Source organism: Lynx rufus, unplaced genomic scaffold, assembly GCF_022079265.1.
Source record: "Lynx rufus isolate CCGP_SWC_20201006 ecotype Redwood Valley unplaced genomic scaffold, mLynRuf1.p SCAF_16, whole genome shotgun sequence".
Lineage (NCBI taxonomy): Eukaryota > Metazoa > Chordata > Mammalia > Carnivora > Felidae > Lynx > Lynx rufus.
In genome coordinates this window covers 16,198,972-16,217,878 of record NW_025814830.1, presented here as the reverse complement: position 1 = coordinate 16,217,878, position 18,907 = coordinate 16,198,972, and the positions used below count along the sequence as shown (strand labels likewise).

Genomic DNA, 18,907 nt, shown 5'->3' with positions numbered 1-18,907 from the left:
CATGTGGAGTTGAAGGGGAAGTCCTGTGGAAGAAATGCCTATCGGACGTGCTGACAGACACTGTCGCTTTTAAACATGACCCGGCTCGTGGAAACAAATGGTGTGCCAACCCAGCGGCTTCCGAAGCAGTGGGGGCCTTAGTGCCCAGGGTGGAAAGGGCAGTCATTAAATAATCAGGAGCATTTTCAGTCGGTTAAGCATCCGGCTCTTGATTTCAGTTTGGGTATGATCTCAGTTTGTGAGTTCGAGCCCCACATTGGGCTCTACACTGGCAGTGTGGAGCCTGCTTGGGATTCTCTCTCCCTCTCTCTCTGCCCCTCCCCCCCCACTCTCTCTCTCTCTCTCTCTCTCTCTAAATAAATAAATAAACTTAAAAAAATTTTTTAAAAATAATCAGGAACATTAGGGAAAACAGAAGGGAGGGGTTACATTGGCTCACGCAAGACAGCTTGTATTTTGCCCTCCTGTCCTGTGTTATTCTTCCCTGGAAAAGAAAAATCAGTAAAGCACAGGGGGAAAAACGCCACTACCTTTTGTGCTCATAAATTTGGGGTTTAACCAAAGTAGAAGAAATGACTCAATCTGGTCCACTTCAAAGTCCAAGGCCATATGCTCTGGGGCTCCTAGGAGCAGGGAGGGACACATGGAGAGAGGGGGTGCTCACAGAAGGTATCGAAGGGAAATACAGTCTATCACAGCACCCACAGCTCTGACGAAGGGCAAGGTCACACAGAAACTATTCAGAGAGTGAGTGAGTTCTTATTACTCATGTCACAAATATTCAGGAACAGACCCTTGCATTGTTTCAAATATTCACCTCCCATGATTTTCCCCTCTTACGAATGGCACTAGCACCCCCAAACACAGTTCTGCAGATTCTAAATGGGTCATGTACATTTGCTTTACAAGATTTACAGTATAACTGGAAGGACACTGCGGAGCCTAAGAGAAAGCAATCACTGCGGTGATGGTTGGATATGTTGTAACATAAACAGCTGCATTTCAGTAAAGAACAACACATTCTGGAAAACATGATTTCCCCCATTTTTAATTTGAAGGGGATCTCTACCAGAAGGGGGGGGCGGTGCAAGTATGAGACAACAGTGATATCACAGCATCATCATTACTTGATGGAAAGAGGGCTCACCTTCCTGGAGACGCTCCTGGTGGGTGTCCTTGACTTTTCTTTGCTGAATCTCCAACTGCTCTATCAACAACTTGTTTTCCTCCAAAACCAGTTCTGCGTGAGTCTGAAGCTGACGCCTACAATTGATTTACAAAATTAAATACTGCTATTCAGGTACTGAATGCTTACAGAGACACTCCAGAGTCTAAAAGAAAGCAAGTAAGGGGTATCTGGGTGGCTCAGTCAGTTAAGCGTTCGACTTTGGCTCAGGTCATGATCTCGTGGTTCATGAGTTTGAGCCCCACGTTGGGCTCTGTGCTGACAGTTCAGAGCCTGGAGACTGCTTCAGATTTTTTGTCTCCTTCTTGGCCCCTCCCCGGCTCACACTCTCTCTCTCTCAAAAATAAATAAAAACATTAAAAAAAAAATTAAAAAAAAAAAAAAAAGAAAGCCACTAATGTGTTGTAGGTAATGACTATCTGGACAAGTTTCAATACTAAACATCTTTCAAACACAGTTAATCCTCCCACTCACATTAAACTGGGAAAGGACAGCAATAAAGTCTCCATTATGAATTGCTTCAGTAACTTTTTAAAATGTAACATTTCAAACATATACAGAAGTAGAAAAGAAACAGATAATAAACCCTCATGTACACAACACCCACTATGAACAATTATCAAATGGTCAATCTTGTTTCATCTATATAAACCTCCAATCCCAAAACCCACTGGATTATTTTGAAACCAGTAGGTAATTAGAACCGAGAAAGAATTTAGGAAGTTTCCATTTTTTTGTTTGTTTGTTTTTTTAATTTGAGACAGAGAGAGAGAGCGAGAGAGAGCCCACAAGCAGGGGAGAGGGGCAGAGGGAGAGAGAGAAAGAATCCCAAGCAGAATCCACTCTCAGCATAGAGCCCAACATGGGGCTCGATGTCACAATGCTGGGATCGTGACCTGAGCAGAAATCAAGAGTAGGATGTTTAACTGACTGAGCCACTCAGGCTCCCTAGAAGTTCTCATTTTAATTGAGAAGTACTCACTTGTAATCAATAGCATATTTGTCCCAAAACGATGACTTTGTTAAAATCCTCTGGCTGGTTTCTTAAACCATACTAAGTACTAGAAGTCCCCAACCTTAATCTCACATGAGCAAACCCTTCCCTTACAGAGGGTGCCAAGTAAATCCCAGCCCAGCTCAACCTTCATGATTGAAAATTCCAATCGGGATGAGCTAAGGGGGCCTCGGGAATCTGGTTAAATGTTTACCATTCAAAGCAAATGGTAAACCAGTAAATTATCTCAAGTTTTCACTTTAAGCTCAAAAAGGGAAGTGGAGGAAGGAGAGAAAAAAGATGAAAAGGGTCAAGCTATAGCAATGATCTCACTCCAGTAGTGGCTGCACATTGGCCCCTCGGCACCCATGATGGGAGGGAGCTGCCCTGCTGTCTGGGAGGGACAGAGTCCCAGCCCCCCTCCCCGCCAGCTCCCAGCTGTGGCCCCACAACTGTCCTGCCTCTGACAGACCAGCCCCACTGTGGACTTTCTCGGGACTTCTTTCTTCCTCCCTCCCTCCCTCCCTTCGCTCTTCTTTCCCTACCTGCTTCCCTCCTTCCTTTCTTTCCCTTCCACCATTCCTTCTTTTCTTTCTTTTTTAAATATTAGGGATTCTCCTATTTATTAAAAAAAAAAAAATTTAAGACCTCAGATTTAGTTTAGTACCCCCTCCTATTTTACAGGCAAACTGAGGCCCGTGAAACATGAGCTATCCCAGCTGGTCAGAGGACATCAGGAAAAGAAATGCAGAATTTAGTTATGGCCCAGAAGTTCATGGAGAAATTACGTGAAAATAAGGAGACAGTTTCTACTGATGTGTGAAGTTGGCATGCCCGAGTCTGTGGTGGGGACGTCCCGTACCTGGCACCTGTGTAGGGACAGGGATCCTCCCGGCCAGGGAGGTGGGGGGGGGCATGAGTGCCAGGGGTGCCCAGGAGTGCCAGGAGATCTGCCCACAGGACCCCTCCCCAGGGTGGAGGGCAATGAGTTCAGAATAAGGGAGAGGCCAGATGGCGGGGGGGGGGGGGTCTCAACAGGCACCGCACAGCCCTAACATCTTCCCAACCATGGCATAGACCACCACACCAGAGCAGGGTGCCAAGGGCCAAGTGCACGTGTGGATTTGAAAGTGGGGTCTTTCTTCTGTTTATTTATTTGATTTTAAGGAGAAGTAACCAGGTTTGACTTGCATTTACGTATGAGGTCAAAGGAAGAACCTGACATCCCAGTTCTCTCGAGGGCTCTTGTAAGCAGTCTTAACTGACCTGCTTTCTAGGGTGCTGTTCAAGGAGGGTTGAGGGGAGGCACATTAGGAGCCCTGACAGAAGAAAATCCAAGTTCAACAGTGGAAACCACAGTGCACCAAGATCCAGTAGCTGCCCAGGCCAAACCCGACTGACACATCGGTGACCATCACATCAGGGAGAACCCACCTGAAGGTAGCAATGCTGTTGCCTCTTATTCCGAATTCCGGGACATCACATACGGAAAGTACTTTAATTTTTTTCAGTGATGTTAAAACATTTAAAAATTACTAAGTATAACATAGAAAAAGATCAACGTGAATAGCTTTTGCTTTCTTAGTCTTGCCTGGATATTGCCCTTAGACTTTTTAAGACCTCTACTTTCACGTGTTCATTGGCTAGGCCTCTGTTGCCACTGTGCTGATGAACAGGATATCGCCTTGCTCTCGAAGAGCTCACCAAGCACAGTAAGCCTGACACGGAGACACACAGGTAGGCACAGCATGGCAGGTACCAGGACAGGGTTTATGTTTAGGGCCGTGTCAGAAACTGAGACAAGGGAGCAACTGAGGAATTCTGCCTCCAGGGAGAGGTGCTGACCAGCATCATTTGATCAGGGCCATTTGAGCAGGGCCCTAACGGATGAAGTAAGAGGCAGGAAGGGCATTCTGGGGAGAGGCAGCAGCATCTGTAGCAGGACGGAGTGAGGCAACGCTCAGTTGTCAGGGAATGGAAGGCCACGGAAAGGGCAGGACAGACGGGAGCTAGTGGTATGGAGCCCCATCCTGAGCTTTCTGTGCTAAAGCTCTGGAACAGTCACGAGGGCAAAAAGGATGTGGCTCAACAGGTTTGGAATGGGAAAACTGTCCTAGAGAAATATAACATTGGAACATAAAAAGGGAGAGAGAGTAGATGGATTTCAGGTTTAAAAACCTATTTCAATTTTATTTTAGTTTTTAAAGTTTATTTGTTTATTTTGAGAGAGCAAGAGAGCGTGTGCACGCACGTGCACGCACGTGAAGAGGGGAGTGGCAGACACAGAGGGAGAGAACCCCAAGCAGTCTCTGTGCTCTCTGCACAGAACCCGACTCAGGGCTCGATCTCACGGAACCGTGAGATCATGACCCGAACTGAAATCAAGAGCCCGGCCTCAACCGATCGAACCACCCAGGCGCCCCGTAAAAGCCTATTTAGAATTTTAAACGTAATCTTTAAAATTCAAGTTTAGAATAGATCACATTTTCACTGTGCCTTATTAATTTCTTAGAAACTCTCCCTGAAAATGTTTTAGTGAAAAAAAGGAAAAGGTATCTGATGGTTTAATAAAGTTTATTCCTGTTATCTTTTCTTTTGAGCTAGCAGAATATACCAGAAACACACTTGCCATTCCTTGCTGGTAACAGGACTGCTTCTATTTAGCTCCTGATGCAATTCTTCGTTTTCTTTCACCACTTCCTGGACCCTCATCCTAAACATCCTCATTTCCTCCTGAAATACAAATGTATATACACTGTAACGCACACACAGACACATGGCGCTATTTCTCAGCCTTAGTGCTGTCGCTGTGGCTCAAGTCAAAGGTCAGCGGCTTTCTAGCAAAGTCTCACAGCAACAGCTGCCTTAAGCTTCGTAGCAGCACCAGGTGCCTGCCCTCAGGGAGCTCCCCAGTCTGGTGGGAAGCAGGACACAACCGGGATGCTGAGTACAAGGGACAGAGAACATCAGGTTTTAAACACTCAGTTCCTGATTTGATAACATTTTCCTATGAGTGCCACAAGTTGAAAAGATAAAGGCAGGTCAAAAAAATAAAAATAAAATAAATAAATAAGAAAGAAAAAAAGCAGAGACCTAAGAACACTGTAATTTTTCTTTTGTTTAAAGACTTTGGAGGATAAACTGGAAATTTTTAGATAAAAGTAAGAACTTTTCATCTGAATTAAAGGGTAGGGGTTGGAGTCTAATTTTTTTTTAATGTTTATTTATTTTTTTTAGAGAGAGCGCGCACGTGCAAGTAGAGAAGGGGTAGAGGGAGAGAGAGACAGAGGATCCGAAGCAGGTTCTGAGCTGTCAGCACAGAGTCCGATGCGGGGCTCGAACCCACAAGCCGTGAGATCATGACCTGAGACGAAGTCGGATGCTCAACCGACTGAGCCACCCTGGTGCCCCTGGATTCTCCTAATTTTGGCCCTTTATGATCACAAGAAAGCCTCTCCTACAGGAAGCCATCAGTGAGGACAGCTCCATCCGTCGTCATTAGCCCAACTAAGGACTGCTGTGGGGCCCGCTTTTGCCGCCTGTGTTCTTGGCACTCTTGCTGGACCTCCTCCGTCGCTGCTTTTCTCAGCCAGCCCTCAGTCAGCTTCAGTGTCTTGTGGCGTCCTTCAGCACGAGACAACCTCAGAAGCCAGTGTGTATTCTTCTCTCAGCTATTAGACATTTATGCTTATACCCATTTAACTTAACCATGCCATGTAGCTTCTTTTTTACCTTTCTGCCCAAACACACTCCCCCATGGCTGACAGCTCTTTTGTAGAACAGGGCTCAGGCAAACTAAAGCCCCCAGGCCAGGTGCTTGTTTTGTAAATAAAGTTTTACTGGAACACAGCCACACTCATTCATTTGCACTTCGTCTATAGCTGTTTTCATCCTTCCACAGCAGAGCTGAAGAGTTGCTGACAGAGGCCACAGGGCCCGCAAAGCCTAGAGTATTTACTAAATGTCTATTTACAAAGACTATTTCCATACCCCTGTTTTAGAAGGAGCACCAAATTAATTTTGTTAATTGTTTGGCTTGATAGTTAATTAGTATAAGATTAATTCACCCCTGGGGCACTGAGTGGCTCTGTTGGTTAAGCTTCTCTTCATTTCGGCTCAGGTCAAGATCTCAGGGTTTGTGAGATTGAGCCCCCACGCAGGGCTCTGCTCTGGGAGGGCAGAGCCTGCTGGGGATTCTCTTTCTCCCTCTTTCTCTGCCCACCCTGCTCGTGAGTGTGTGCGCCTGCTCTCTCTCTCTCTCTCTCTCTCAAAAAAAAAAAAAAAAAAAAAAGATTAATTCATCCTCTTACAAAATTAAGTGTCCAACAGGAAGTCTAGAAGGAAAGGTTCAAAACCGTATTACATGGACCATTGTACATGGGACAGAATAACAAGGAAGGCTGGGTGACTTAACAGACCCTCCCAGCCAGAGAGTCCAGAAAACCCAAACTTTTCTCTCTGGATCCTTCCAATTCCAGAGATGTCTTTGGTCACTTAAATGAGCACACAGAGAGGATGGGACCTATACCTGTAACAGCCACGTAGCCTTGGCCACCTGTGTAATGAGAACGGGGTCTGCTGTCGGAGGCCCTTCCCACCACACAGAGTTGAACAAGGCAGAAATGAGCAAATGCCTGGCTTCCTCACCACCACCACCACTGCCACTGGATTTCTCTGGGGTCAGCTCTTCAGAGCGCTAAGAAGCATCTGAGTTGGCCTAAAATATCTCTGGCCTACTCTTCCCATGTCTGCCCAATGTCCCTCCGCAGTGGAGCGTGTAGCCGCAGAGCGCCAGGAAAGGAGCGGCCCCTGCTGCTGTCTTCTCTGCACACCCAGAGCCCGGCCCACCCGGGGCTGCCAGCCTGGGAATCCGGGCTTCCGATGGATGCTGGATGCGGCAGCATCCCATCCCTCCACACCCCGCTCACCTATCCCCACGCACCCCTCTGCCCCACTGATCCCTCCCTCCCTCTTTCTTTCTCTTCCTTCCTCCCCTCCCCCCACCTGCACCACTACACTCCTTCCTCCCTTTTCTTCCTCCTTCCAACATCTGAGTACCCAGGAGATGTTGGGCATACCTATCTTCAAAATGTTTCTTCTAAGTTTGAAGTGGCCTTATTTTTTATAAACCTTGTCCTGAGGCCAGCCTACCTGAAGGGTGGCATTGAGCTCATCCTTCTCTTTCATCCTGTCTTCATATGCCAGTAACAAGGGTGACAGGTACTTTGTATCCAACTGAACACAATGGAAAAAAGAAGGTTATCATAGGTCTTACATCTGAGCACAATCAGCACGTTTTTAAAAAGGTAAGAAAATCTACTTAATTTGGAATGGTTTTTAACATCTATTCAATTATAGCCCAGAAGGCGTGGGCCTGAAATGAAATAACTCTCACTTACCAACCAGGGTGGTGTTGGACCCTTTGATGGGAGGCCGTCGATATTTAAAGTCTAAGAGCAAAGCACATGGTGAAGGCAAATTAAACTACACTTCCTCAGATATTTCAAGCCTTAGATATGCTTTTTTTTTAAAAATTACGTTTTAAATTTCAATTCTAGTATAGATAACATACAGTTTTACAGTAGTTTCAGGTGTACAACATAGTGATTCAGCACTTCCATACCAACACCTGGTGCTCATCACAAGTGCCCTCCTTAGTCCCCATCACCTATCTCCCCCTGCCCCCACCCCACCCCCTTCCCTCTGGTAACCATCGGTTTCTTCTCTGTAGTTAAGTATCTGTTTCTTGGTTTGCCTCTCTCTCTCTCTCTCTCTCTCTCTCTTTTTTTTCCTTTGCTCATTTGTTTTGTCTCTTAAATTCCACATGAGATCATATAGTATTTGTCTTTCTCTGACTGACTTATTTCGCTTAGCATTATACTCCTTAGCTTCATCCATGTTATTGCAAATAAGCCTTAGATATTCTTATTCTAGACCGGGCATCAGCATCTATGCATGCACATGCATACATATGTGCATGTATGTATATATGAGCACTTTTTTTCTGAAATGTTTGAGAGACATTTGCAGATACAATGCCCCTTTTCCTCTAAATACTTCAGTGTATATTTCCTGCCAGCAAACATTCATTTACTCAACCGCAGTAACATCATAAAAGTCAGGAAATCAGCGGGGGGAGTGCCTGGGTGGCTCAGTCAATTAAGCATCCAACTCTTGATTTTGGCTCAGGTCATGGTCTCACAGTTCGTGAGTTCAAGCCCTGTCTTGGGCTCTGAGCTGACAGGGTGGAGCCTGCTTGGGATCCTCTCTCTCTCTCTCTCTCTCTCTCCCCCTCTTTCTCTCTGCCCCTCCCCCACTCACGTTCGAGTGCACGCGTGAGTTAACATTATGCTATGTGAAAGAAGTCAGTCAAGAAAGATCACATGTTGTATGATTTCGTTTATATGAAATGCTCACAACAGGCAAATCCATAGACACAGAAAGTACATTAGTAGTTGCAGGGGCCAGTGCAGGTGGTGGGAGAAATGGGGAGTGACTGCTAACAGGTATGAAATTTCTTGTTGTGATGAACGTGCCCTAAAATTGACTGTAGTGATTGTTGCATGATCCTGCAAAGACACTACAATAATCACTGACTTGTACACTTCATTTTTTAAAAAGATTTCATGTTTAAGTAATCTCTATACCCCACATGGGGCTTGAACTTACAATCTTAAGATCAAGAGCTGCACGCTCAAGACTGAGCCAGCCAGGTACCCCTGAATTGTACACTTTATATGGGTGAACTGGTGAGTATGTGAATCTCAAAGCTGTTATTGCAAAATGTAAACTTAAGTCTTACTTTAAAAAGAAAACCAGGGCACCTGGGTTAAGTGCCCGACCTCGGCTCAGGTCATGATCTCACAGTTTGTGGGTTCAAGCCCTGCATCGGGCTCTGGGCTGTCAGTGCAGAGCCTGCTTGGGATTCTCCATCTCTTCTCTCCCTGCCCCTCCCCTGTGCTCTCTCTCTCTCAAAAATACATAAACATTAAAAAAAATTAACAAACAAAATCAGAAGCTTGTGGAGCTGCCCTGAATTCTCAGGAACCACATGAGAACAGGTGTCCTCTCTGGCTTCCTATCCTGATCCCAGCAGGGGACAGTCAGCTGCACATCCTGACATGTCAGAACCCCCAACCCGCCCCCGCACACCCCTCACGTGCACTATTCTCTAAGGGCAAGGACCTGACCTTCTGGCTCCTTTTTGCTCCTCACGGCATCTGACACAGTGCTCTGCTCAGTGAGTTTATCAAATTCTGTAATCCCTCTTTTAAAGAAAAAAACGAGTCTGCTTTCTTCTTTCTGTATGCCTCCATTGTGAAAGCATTCCCATCACCAAGCTAATTACACACCCATCACCTCACGTATTTACTTTTTTTTTTTTAAAGGAAAACACTAGTTCTATTCTCTTAACAAATTTCAATTATACTACACAGCGTTATCAACTATAATCATCATGTTATCCATTAATCCTTAGATCTTACTCGTCTTATAACTGAAAGATTATACCCCAGCCTCTCCCATTTCCTCCAGCCCCCAGCCCATGGCAACCACCACTCTACTGTTTCTGTAAGTTTGACCTGCTTTTTTTTTTTTTTTAAGATTCCACACAGAAGTCATACTATGCAGTATTTGTCTTAATTCACTTAGCAGAATATTCTCCATGTTCATCTATGTTGTTGCAAAGAGCAGCACTACCTTCTCTTGTAATGCTGACTAATATTCCACCATGATATTGTATTGTATTTTGAGAGAGCGAGCGAGCGAGCGAGCATGAGTGAGGGAGGGGGGCAGAGGGAGAGAGAGGGGGAGAGAGAGAATCCCAAGCAGGCCTCATGCACAGGGTGGAGCTAGCACAGGGTTCCATCCCATGACCCAGGAATCATGACCTGAGCCCAAATCAAGAGTGAGACACATAGATCTCTCTCTTTCTCTCTCTCTCTCACATAAACACACATTTTTGCATATACATTACATTTTCTTTATCCATTCATCCGTGGAGAAACGTAGGCTGTGTCCATATCTTGGCTGTTGTGAACAATGCTTCAACGAACATCAAAGCACAGACATCTCTTCAAGACAGTGACCTTGTTGCCTTTGGACGTATACCCAGAAGTGGAATTGCTGAATCATATAGGGGCTCTATTTTTAGTTTCTTGAGGAACTTCCATACTGCCCTCCACAGCGGCTGCACAAATTAACTTGTGACAGTGCATGAGGGTTCCCTTTTCTCCACACCTCACACTTGCTGTCTCGTCTTTTTAATAATAGACATGCTAACAGGTGAGATGACGGCTCATTAGGACTTTACTTTGCATTTCACTGCTGGTGAGTGATGCTGAGCACTGTGGGTCACTTGCAGCTCTTCTTTGGAAAAATGGCTATTGAGGTCCTTTGCTCGTTTTTAAATTATTTACTTTTGTGCTGTTGAGCTGTAGGAATTCCTTGTATTTGGGGGGCATTAATCCTTTATTGGATATGTGGTTTGCAAATATTTTCTCGTTCCATAGGCTGCCTTTTCATTTTGTTGATGGTTTCCTTTGCCGACAAGTTTGATGTAGCCTCACTGGTTTATTTTTGTTTTGGGTGTCAAATCCAGAAAACCATCACCAAGACTGATGTCAAGGAGTTTTATGATTTCAGGTCTTATGCTCAAGTCCTTAATTTATTTTGAGTTGATTTTGGGGTGTGGTGTAAGCTAGGGGCCCGGTTTCATTCTTTTGGATGTGGACATCTGGTTTTTCCAATCATTTATCGAAGAGAATGTCCTTTCCTCATAGTATATTCTTGGCTCCTTTGTCAAAAATAAACTGAGCATATATACATGGGTTTATTTCTAGGCCCTCAGTTCTGTTCCATTAGTCTGTGTGTTTGTTTCTATGCCAATACCATACTGTTTTGATTACTATGGCTTTGTAGTAGCTTAAAATCAGGAGGTGTGATGTCTCCAGATTTTGTTCTTCTTTCTCAAGACTGCTTTGGCTATTGAGGGTCTTTTGTGATTCCACACATTTTATTTCTGTGAAATAATGCCATCTATTTCTGTGAAAAATGCCATCAGAATTTTGAAAGGTACTGCATTGAATCTGTAGATCACTTTGGCTAGTATGGACATTTTAACTATTAATTCTTCCAATCTATAAGCACAGAAAATCTTTCCATTTATTTGTGACTTTAATTTCTTTCATCTGTATGTTTTATGGTTTTGGGTTTTATCTTTTACCTCCTTTGTAAATTTATTCCAAAGCATTTTGTTCTTTTTGATGCTATTATAAATGGGATTTTTTCCCCTTAATTCCTCTTCCCAATACTTTGTGGTTAGTGTCTAGAAACACAACTGATTTTTGTATATTTTTGTATTGATTTTGCAAATTTACTGAATTCAATTATTAGTTCCTTTATGTGTTTTCTTATTACTAAGTTGCCTCTTTATTTCAGCTTAGAAAAGTATGTTTAAGGCCAGTTTAGTGGTGACGAACTCCTTAAGCTTATGCTTGTCTGGAAAACTCTTTGTCCAGCTTTGTCAGGTAGAGTATTCTTGGTTGGCAGTTTTTGTTTTGTTTTGTTTTTGAATACACTGTGCTACACCCTCCTGGCCTGCAAAGTTTCTGCTGAAAAATCTGCTGATATTCTTATGGGAGTTCCCTTGTGTGTCATAAGTTATTTTTCTCTCTGCTGTTTTTAAGATTCTTTCCTTATCTTTAACTTTTGACAGATTAATTATAATGTGTTTTGAGTGGGTGTCTTTGGGTTCTTCTTATTTGGAACTCTTTGAACTTCCTAGATCTGGAGGTCTGTTTCTCTCCCCAGGTTAGGGAAGTTTTCAGCCATTATTTAAATAAGCTTTCTGTCCCTTTCTCTCTCTCCTCCTTCTGGGACGCCTGTAATCCACTTGATAGCATCCCATCATTCTTTTTCATTTTCTTTTTGCTTCTCTGATAGGATGAATTATACTGCCATGTCTTCAGCCTCACTGATTCTTTCTTCCACTTGCTCTAGTTTGTTGCTGAACCCCTCTATTGAATTTTTTGGTTCAGTTATTGTAGTCTTCAGCTCTATGCTTTCTGTCTGGTACTTTTACATTTTTTTCTATTTCTTCGTTGAAATGCTCACTTTGTTCATGCTCTCTGGACCTCAGTGAGCATCTTTATCACTGTTATTTTGAACTCTCTATTGAGTAAATCACTTACCTGTACTTCATTAAAATCAGTATCTGATCTTTTTGTTTGGAACATACTCCCTTTTTCCTGCATCTTCCTGGACTCTCTGTGTTGGTTTCTGTACATTAGGAAAAACAGCCTACCTCTCCCAGTTTTGACAGACCGGTCCGGTATAAGAGACGAGCCTCATCAATCAGCCTGGCCTGAGCTCCTGGTTGCCTCTCAAAACTCTGTGATTGTCCAAGCCACTGTCTTTGTTCTTAGTGGCTCCCAGTAGTTGAGGGCATACCAAGACTCATTAATTTCCCAAAAGGCAAGGCTGTATTTAGCACCCAGATGCAGGCTGATTGGAAGCCAGACCTCAGGCAGCAGCTGGGAAAGTAGGAGGTCAAACCCCTTCCAGGGAAAAGTGGGAGGTGGGCGTTTTGCCTGCTCCCCTCGTGCTGAGCCCAGTGAGTAGCCGCACCTGTGTGCACCATCCCTATTTCAGAACTGCTGCTTTGCTTGCTAGTCCTGTGGGAATCATGAGCCCAAGTCCCATTGGCTATGAGAGCCAGGTGATTTGGGGGACCTGTGAAAACTAGTCTGCTTTCTTTCCAAAGTTTGTACACCAAGAGACAACAGCTATACCCTCGAGGAACAGGACTGAGAATGGAGCCAAAGACAAGGACTTTTACTCTTTTATTTACTTTTGTATTGTCCCCAAATTTTCTTTACAAAGAACCTTTATGGCTTTTTGTTTTGAGAAAGGGGGAGGGGAAGGAAGGGCAGAAGGGAGGACATAGAAAGGTCCCCCGAAAGACTGTGCTTTGGATGTGCCATTTTACACCAAATAATAATAAATATGAACCCTTCGGGGCACCTGGGTGGCTTAGTCGGTTAAGCGTCCCACTTCGGCTCAGGTCGTGATCTTACAGTTCATGGGTTCGAGCCCCGCATCAGGCTCTGTGCTGACAGCTCAGAGCCTGAAGCCTGTTTCAGATTCTGCGTGTGTGTCTCTCTCTTTCTCTGCCCCTCCCCTGTTCACGCTCTGTCTCTGTCTCAAGAATAAATAAACATTAAAAAAATAAAATAAAATAAATATGAACCCTTCAAGAATGGAAAGCAATTCAACAGCAAAGGCTGAAAAATAAAAAATCAGAAAACTGGTATTTTAAAATTGAAAACATTACCTCTTCCTTGGATAAATGCCTGAATTTTGTCTGATATCTACTCAGTTCTACATTCAAACGATGGACAGTCATTTTCAACCCATCATTTTCATCCACTAATTCTTGAGCCTGTTTCCTTAGACAAAGTAGTTCAGGTGCAGCGACTATGGGGAAAAAAAAAAGAATTTAATATTAGAAGAACTTACATCAAATTGATCAAGATTTTATATAAATTACAATCATCTGCTCTTTTTTCTCTTTAGGCTCACAAGAGGCAGTGGAGGACAAATATATAGGTATTAATGAATAAAAGTTACAAAGTTTTTTTAACACTGAAGAGTCAACGGTGTTTTGGAAGTTTATGCATGTACAATTAAAGTAAAATGAAAACTGTAGAAAGCAAAAGTCATTGTTTCAAATGATATACATAAAATAAATGTAAAATTTATTAGAACTAATAACCTTCCCATAGAATAGCAATATCCTTTTAGAAAGCATAACAGAAAAGAGATTCCAGGGGTGCTTGGGCGGCTTAGCTGGTTGAGAATTCAACTTTTAATTTTCACTCGGGACATGATATGACAGTCATGAGATCAAGCCCTGAAGATTCTCTCCCTCCCTCTTTGCCCCTCTCTCCTGCTCACGCTCTCTTGCTCTCTCTCTCTCTCTCAAAAAACAAAACAAAAAGAAAAAAAAAAAGAAAAGAAAAGAAAATAGATTCCACAAAGTAACAGCACAAATAATATAAAGCTGTAGAAATAAATATATGCCTCAGGGAATGCCTGGGTGGTTCAGTCCAAATCTGTTTTTTTTAACGTTTATTTTTGAGAGAAAGAGAGAGAGCACAAGCAGGGGAGGGGCAAAGAGAGAGGGAGACACAGGATCTGTGACAGAATCTGAGCTGTCAGCACAGAGCCTGATGCGGGGCTCGAACTCTTGAACTGTGAGATCATGACTTGAGCCAAAATTGGACGCTTAACCAACTGAGCCACCCAGGTGCCCCTGGCTCAGTCCAACTCTTGATCTTGGCTCAGATCATGATCTCACAGTTGTGAGTTCGAGCCCTGCATTGGGCTCTGTGATGACAGTTGCAGAGCCTGCTTGGGATTCTCTCTCTGTCTGCTCCTCCCCAGCTCACGTGCTGTTTCTCTCTTCTCTCTTTCAAAATAAATAAACTTAAAAAAACAGAACCTTAAATATTATAATACAATAAAAACATTAACATCAGCAAATATTACAACAGAAAATAGTAACTTTCAAATAAATGAGAAAATAAGTGAATTCTTGTTTGTTCCTTTAATAAAAGAGCAGTGTAGTTACCCCCACCTTCCTGAGAGGATGCTTTCTTAGCCTCTTGCAACTTTCGATTTTCTTTTTCTGTTCTTTTCAGTTTTAACTGTAGTTCTTTCAATGCTTGTTTTACTATGTTAAGTTCAAGAGTAAGGGTTTGATTTGCATTGCTTAGATGCAAGTTTTCTTCTTTTATTTCCTGGAACTTCTCTTTGGTTATTTCTAAACATCTCTGCCGTGCTCTACCGGTTATATCTGGAAAGGTACAGGGAAAAAGTTTTTTTAAATATTGGTTTTTACAATTTTACATCAAAATTATAAGAGACTTTATCTCCAAAACCATGTGAGTCACTTCTTCACGTCCAGCCTCACGCTGTGTTCTTCAGTCCCTGCAAAGAGAATGGCCTACACAAGAAAGAGTGGGTGGTCTGTTGAGGCCACAGTAAGCCACAGGGAGAGAGGCAGGAGCCGAGGGGGGCCCTTGCATATCATAATGTGTAAAGTAGGGGTTCTGTCCTGCAGGCTGCCAGGAGCCAGAAAAGGTTTTTAGGCACAGCTGTGAAAAGGAAGAGGCTCTATTCTCACATGAGCCTCTGGGGTCAGCAGTGAAGAAAGTGAACAGGAATGAGGTCCAGTCCAGAGGCAGGGAGGCCAGAGGGCCCCAGAGCGAGGGCAGAGAGGAAGGGACATACGAGAGAGGGACAGGCCCAGAGCTGACCAGGTGTGGGCAGTGAGGGCAAATCAAGGAGGGCTACCAAGACCTGCGGCTTGAAAGACACTCAGCCCGACAAGGGACACATCGGGTAAGTCAAGCTCAGTTTAGGACACAGCCCCACTCTGAAGGCGGACTCAGCTGGAGAGACGGAGGAGCCACCAGCCTGTGGGCACCAGGGAGAGGAGAAGCCAGAGGTCACGAAGGATTTTAAGAAGGAGTAGCAAGAGAGATTGGGGGAGAACACAGAGCGACGTTCCGTGCAGAGAGATGCTCACGGAGGTCACAGGAGGTTAAGGACTGCAATGTGCTCCCTGGCCCCAGGGCATGCCTCTGAATGGAGAGAGGCTAGAGGCAGAAGCAGAGTTGGAGGTGGGGCGACAAGAGTGGGAGGGCCGGTGGCTCCAGACTGTGGCTTGGCACACACCCCAGGGGGCAGGCAAGGGCTAGCGGAAGGACTGGTGGCTCCAGATAGCCTCCCTGACCCCTGATACATGCATATCCAGTCGCTAGAACATGAAAGGGAAGTCTAAGAAATGAGTAACTCTGCAGGTGCACTGAAAACAAGAGGGCAACTCGGAGGCATCTCAGAAATAAAACATTGGAGACTGGATGGCAGATGGAGACTACAGCTGAAAACATGCCAGGAGAGGTCAGCTAGAAAAGGTGGCGGCTTCCCGGCCTGTGCCTTGCCCTGGGAGGCGGCGGGGACACAAAGTGGCCCTGATTTGCAAACACTGGCCTCCCAGTGCCTGAGCACATCCCCAGGCGACATCCACCCACCATTCAACGTCTGAACACTTGGACCCTCTCTTTTAGGGCACAGGTGGAAGATCAACAGGTGCCTCCTCTTCCCAAACACAGTAATGGGACAGAAGCAACAGCTTGTATGGGGGAAAGAAGTGACTTTTATTTTAGACAAGATAATTCTGGGTAACCTCTACAATAATAAGGTGTTCACCATAATTAAATTTAAAAGGCAAATACCTGGGGACAGTGGAGGCTTTTCACATAATGGTGGTTTTTCACCCTAGGGAAGGAAACACAGTACTGAATTAAGAGTACTTAGCATCTCCTAAAAACAGACTGGCATGAGCAGCTGGGTTTTTGTCTATCACATAATTAAATACGCTTCTTTCCCTGCACTTTGGCTCCTGGAGCAGGCACTTTGTAGCCTGCTGCAGCTTTAGAAACTCTAATATCCATTGTTTCTTTTAGCTGCATCTTAAACCTTAAGGGTCTTCCCCTCCTGGTGCCTCCTAGGAGGCAGTAAAGGAGGTCCTGTTCGGGCTTTCTTCCCAACTCTCCCCTGTGAGTTCAGCCACCATGTTTTCACATGTAGGTCTCACGAGGGACAGGCCGTCAGTTCAAGTTTGGAAACACGAGATGGGGCTGCGGGTGCCGACCAGTTAGAGGGAACTCTAACTGGGTTCTTCTTCCTTGGGAAAAGCAAAAAGACCCCACTGGCTGCAGAGAAGCGCATTTCCAAAGTGCTGAGAAAAGCGTAGGATCTTCTTTTTTGACCAAAATTTAGAGGAAAGGGAAGGCTTTGACCTTTTGCTCATTTTTCCAATACACATCGATCTGATATTAAGTTTCTAATTTCTGCCGATAAAGTAGATAAGGTTATGAAATGAACTCTACTGAGAAATCTTTAGTTTTTACATTCCTATGGCATCGGAGGATTTAAACCTAAGTTAAAACTATTTCCATGTTTGTAAAAAAGAAAAAACAAAACCCTATTTCCATGCTTGCAAATTTGTTATCATCTATTCATTCCTAACCTCTCAAAATGTTACATTCATTTTTAAACTATGGAAAATAGGAGTTTCTTCAGGTTTCAAAAGTATTTAAAAAAAAACATTTAATGGGAAAGGACTTGTAAGGGAAGCTATCCCCCCTACAAATCACAAAAGTTGTTTAAAATTATGGTGGAAATTCTATTTATTGAGAAAACTGGTTTTTAAAAAATGAATCCTTCTGTGTCTTCTCCTGTCTCTCTGCCCCTCCCATGCTCATGCTCTGTCTCTCTCTCTCTCTCTCTCAATAACAAATAAACATTAAGAATTAAAAAAAAAAAAAAAAAAGAAATGAATCTTACCGTTAAATTCAGAACCGAAGGTTTGCCATCTGATTAAAAGAAGAGAGAGGGAGAGGAAAACGTTTTAAAAGCAGGTAAAGACATCTGACAACTCACCAGAGCATGATCACAGGAGCCTGGCTTCTACCGATGAGATGAACAAGTGCCCCCCCCCCTCCCCGCAAGGCAGGGGGCCTGACCCACCTGCTTCTCTCCTTATCCTGTTAATTCCGGAGCACCCCCTTGGCTCACATGGTTGCAGAACCGAGGCCAAACTCCTCAGAGTGACTCTGAGCCGCCCCTACCTTTCCAACACCGCCCCATCCCCTCTTCTCTCTACATGTGCCACCCAAAGGTGCTGAGGCTTGACTCCCCTCTGCTTACAAGTAGCATCTGACCGGTCAAATAGTTGCTCTTTGAAGCAAACTGCCTCGGTGATACAGAGGAAAGCAAATCTTGCCCAGTAATCACTTTTAATTTACAAATACACATTTGTGATTAAGGTACTTCCTGAGGAAGGTAATCTTATGCCCTAGGGTGCCCGCACCCTTTGTTGTAGTGAAAAGTCGGTTGTTCTTAGCTTTCTACAGTCAATTTACAGAGCAGAAATAACTGGATGAAAATAAATTAGAATAGAATTCAGAAAGACAGACAAAAGTGCTTAAAGATACACAAAGGACTGTAAATCTATTTCCTGGTTCATTACAATTACCAGCACTTGAACAATATTGACCCACTATTTGTAACTAAACTTTCCATCAGATGTCCTGGGGCAGCCTAGACTGGGGCATGGGACAAAATCCCACCTTGTCCTTTGGAGTCCAGCCTAACAAAGCCTATTGTGCCTGCCACCTTCTCGAGCCACAGCGGTGACTGCTCTCCAGCACTGTGCTGCCTCTGCAGCCCCCCTCAGCGCCCTTCTCAACCTTCTCCTCCCCCCCGCGTCTGTCAGCTCACGGCGAACAGAACTGACAGGACAGAACGGACTCCAAAGTGAGCACCTTGTACGTTTAAGACAACCTAACACCCAGGCCACCGGCCAAGGAATAACGCATCTCCAGTGAAAACAAAACTCTGAACATTCCTACTTAGAATCACAGAAGCATGGTATAGGGGTGCAATGGCTCTAGGTTCGAAACATTAACCAATATTTATTGCCACAAAATGGTTTGTTTTTTTTTTTACCTATTTCTTGTGTACGCCGTGGTGTAAGAGGTGAGCCTGGAAACTCATCTTGCTCAGAAATATTTTCCTCATCTTCACTGTCCACCGTATGTGACAACGGAACCTTTTTGTTACAAAAGACAAAAAGAACGTGTGGTGAGTGCCATCTG

At 44.1% G+C, this 18,907-nt stretch overlaps 1 protein-coding gene across 1 annotated transcript in view; it reads right to left on the bottom strand.

Annotated features, from left to right (window-relative positions):
* Positions 1–18,907, bottom strand: part of CEP89 (centrosomal protein 89) — a 72,616-nt gene that overhangs the window by 31,634 nt on the left and 22,075 nt on the right. The window contains exons 5-13 of the mRNA XM_047078307.1: positions 18,759–18,861; positions 17,595–17,623; positions 16,481–16,523; positions 14,818–15,036; positions 13,513–13,655; positions 7,580–7,630; positions 7,332–7,415; positions 4,810–4,913; positions 1,148–1,263 (exon numbers count right to left, since the gene is read on the bottom strand). Of these exons, the coding sequence (XP_046934263.1) occupies positions 1,148–1,263; positions 4,810–4,913; positions 7,332–7,415; positions 7,580–7,630; positions 13,513–13,655; positions 14,818–15,036; positions 16,481–16,523; positions 17,595–17,623; positions 18,759–18,861 (892 nt within the window). The remainder of the gene's footprint in view (positions 1–1,147; positions 1,264–4,809; positions 4,914–7,331; positions 7,416–7,579; positions 7,631–13,512; positions 13,656–14,817; positions 15,037–16,480; positions 16,524–17,594; positions 17,624–18,758; positions 18,862–18,907) is intronic.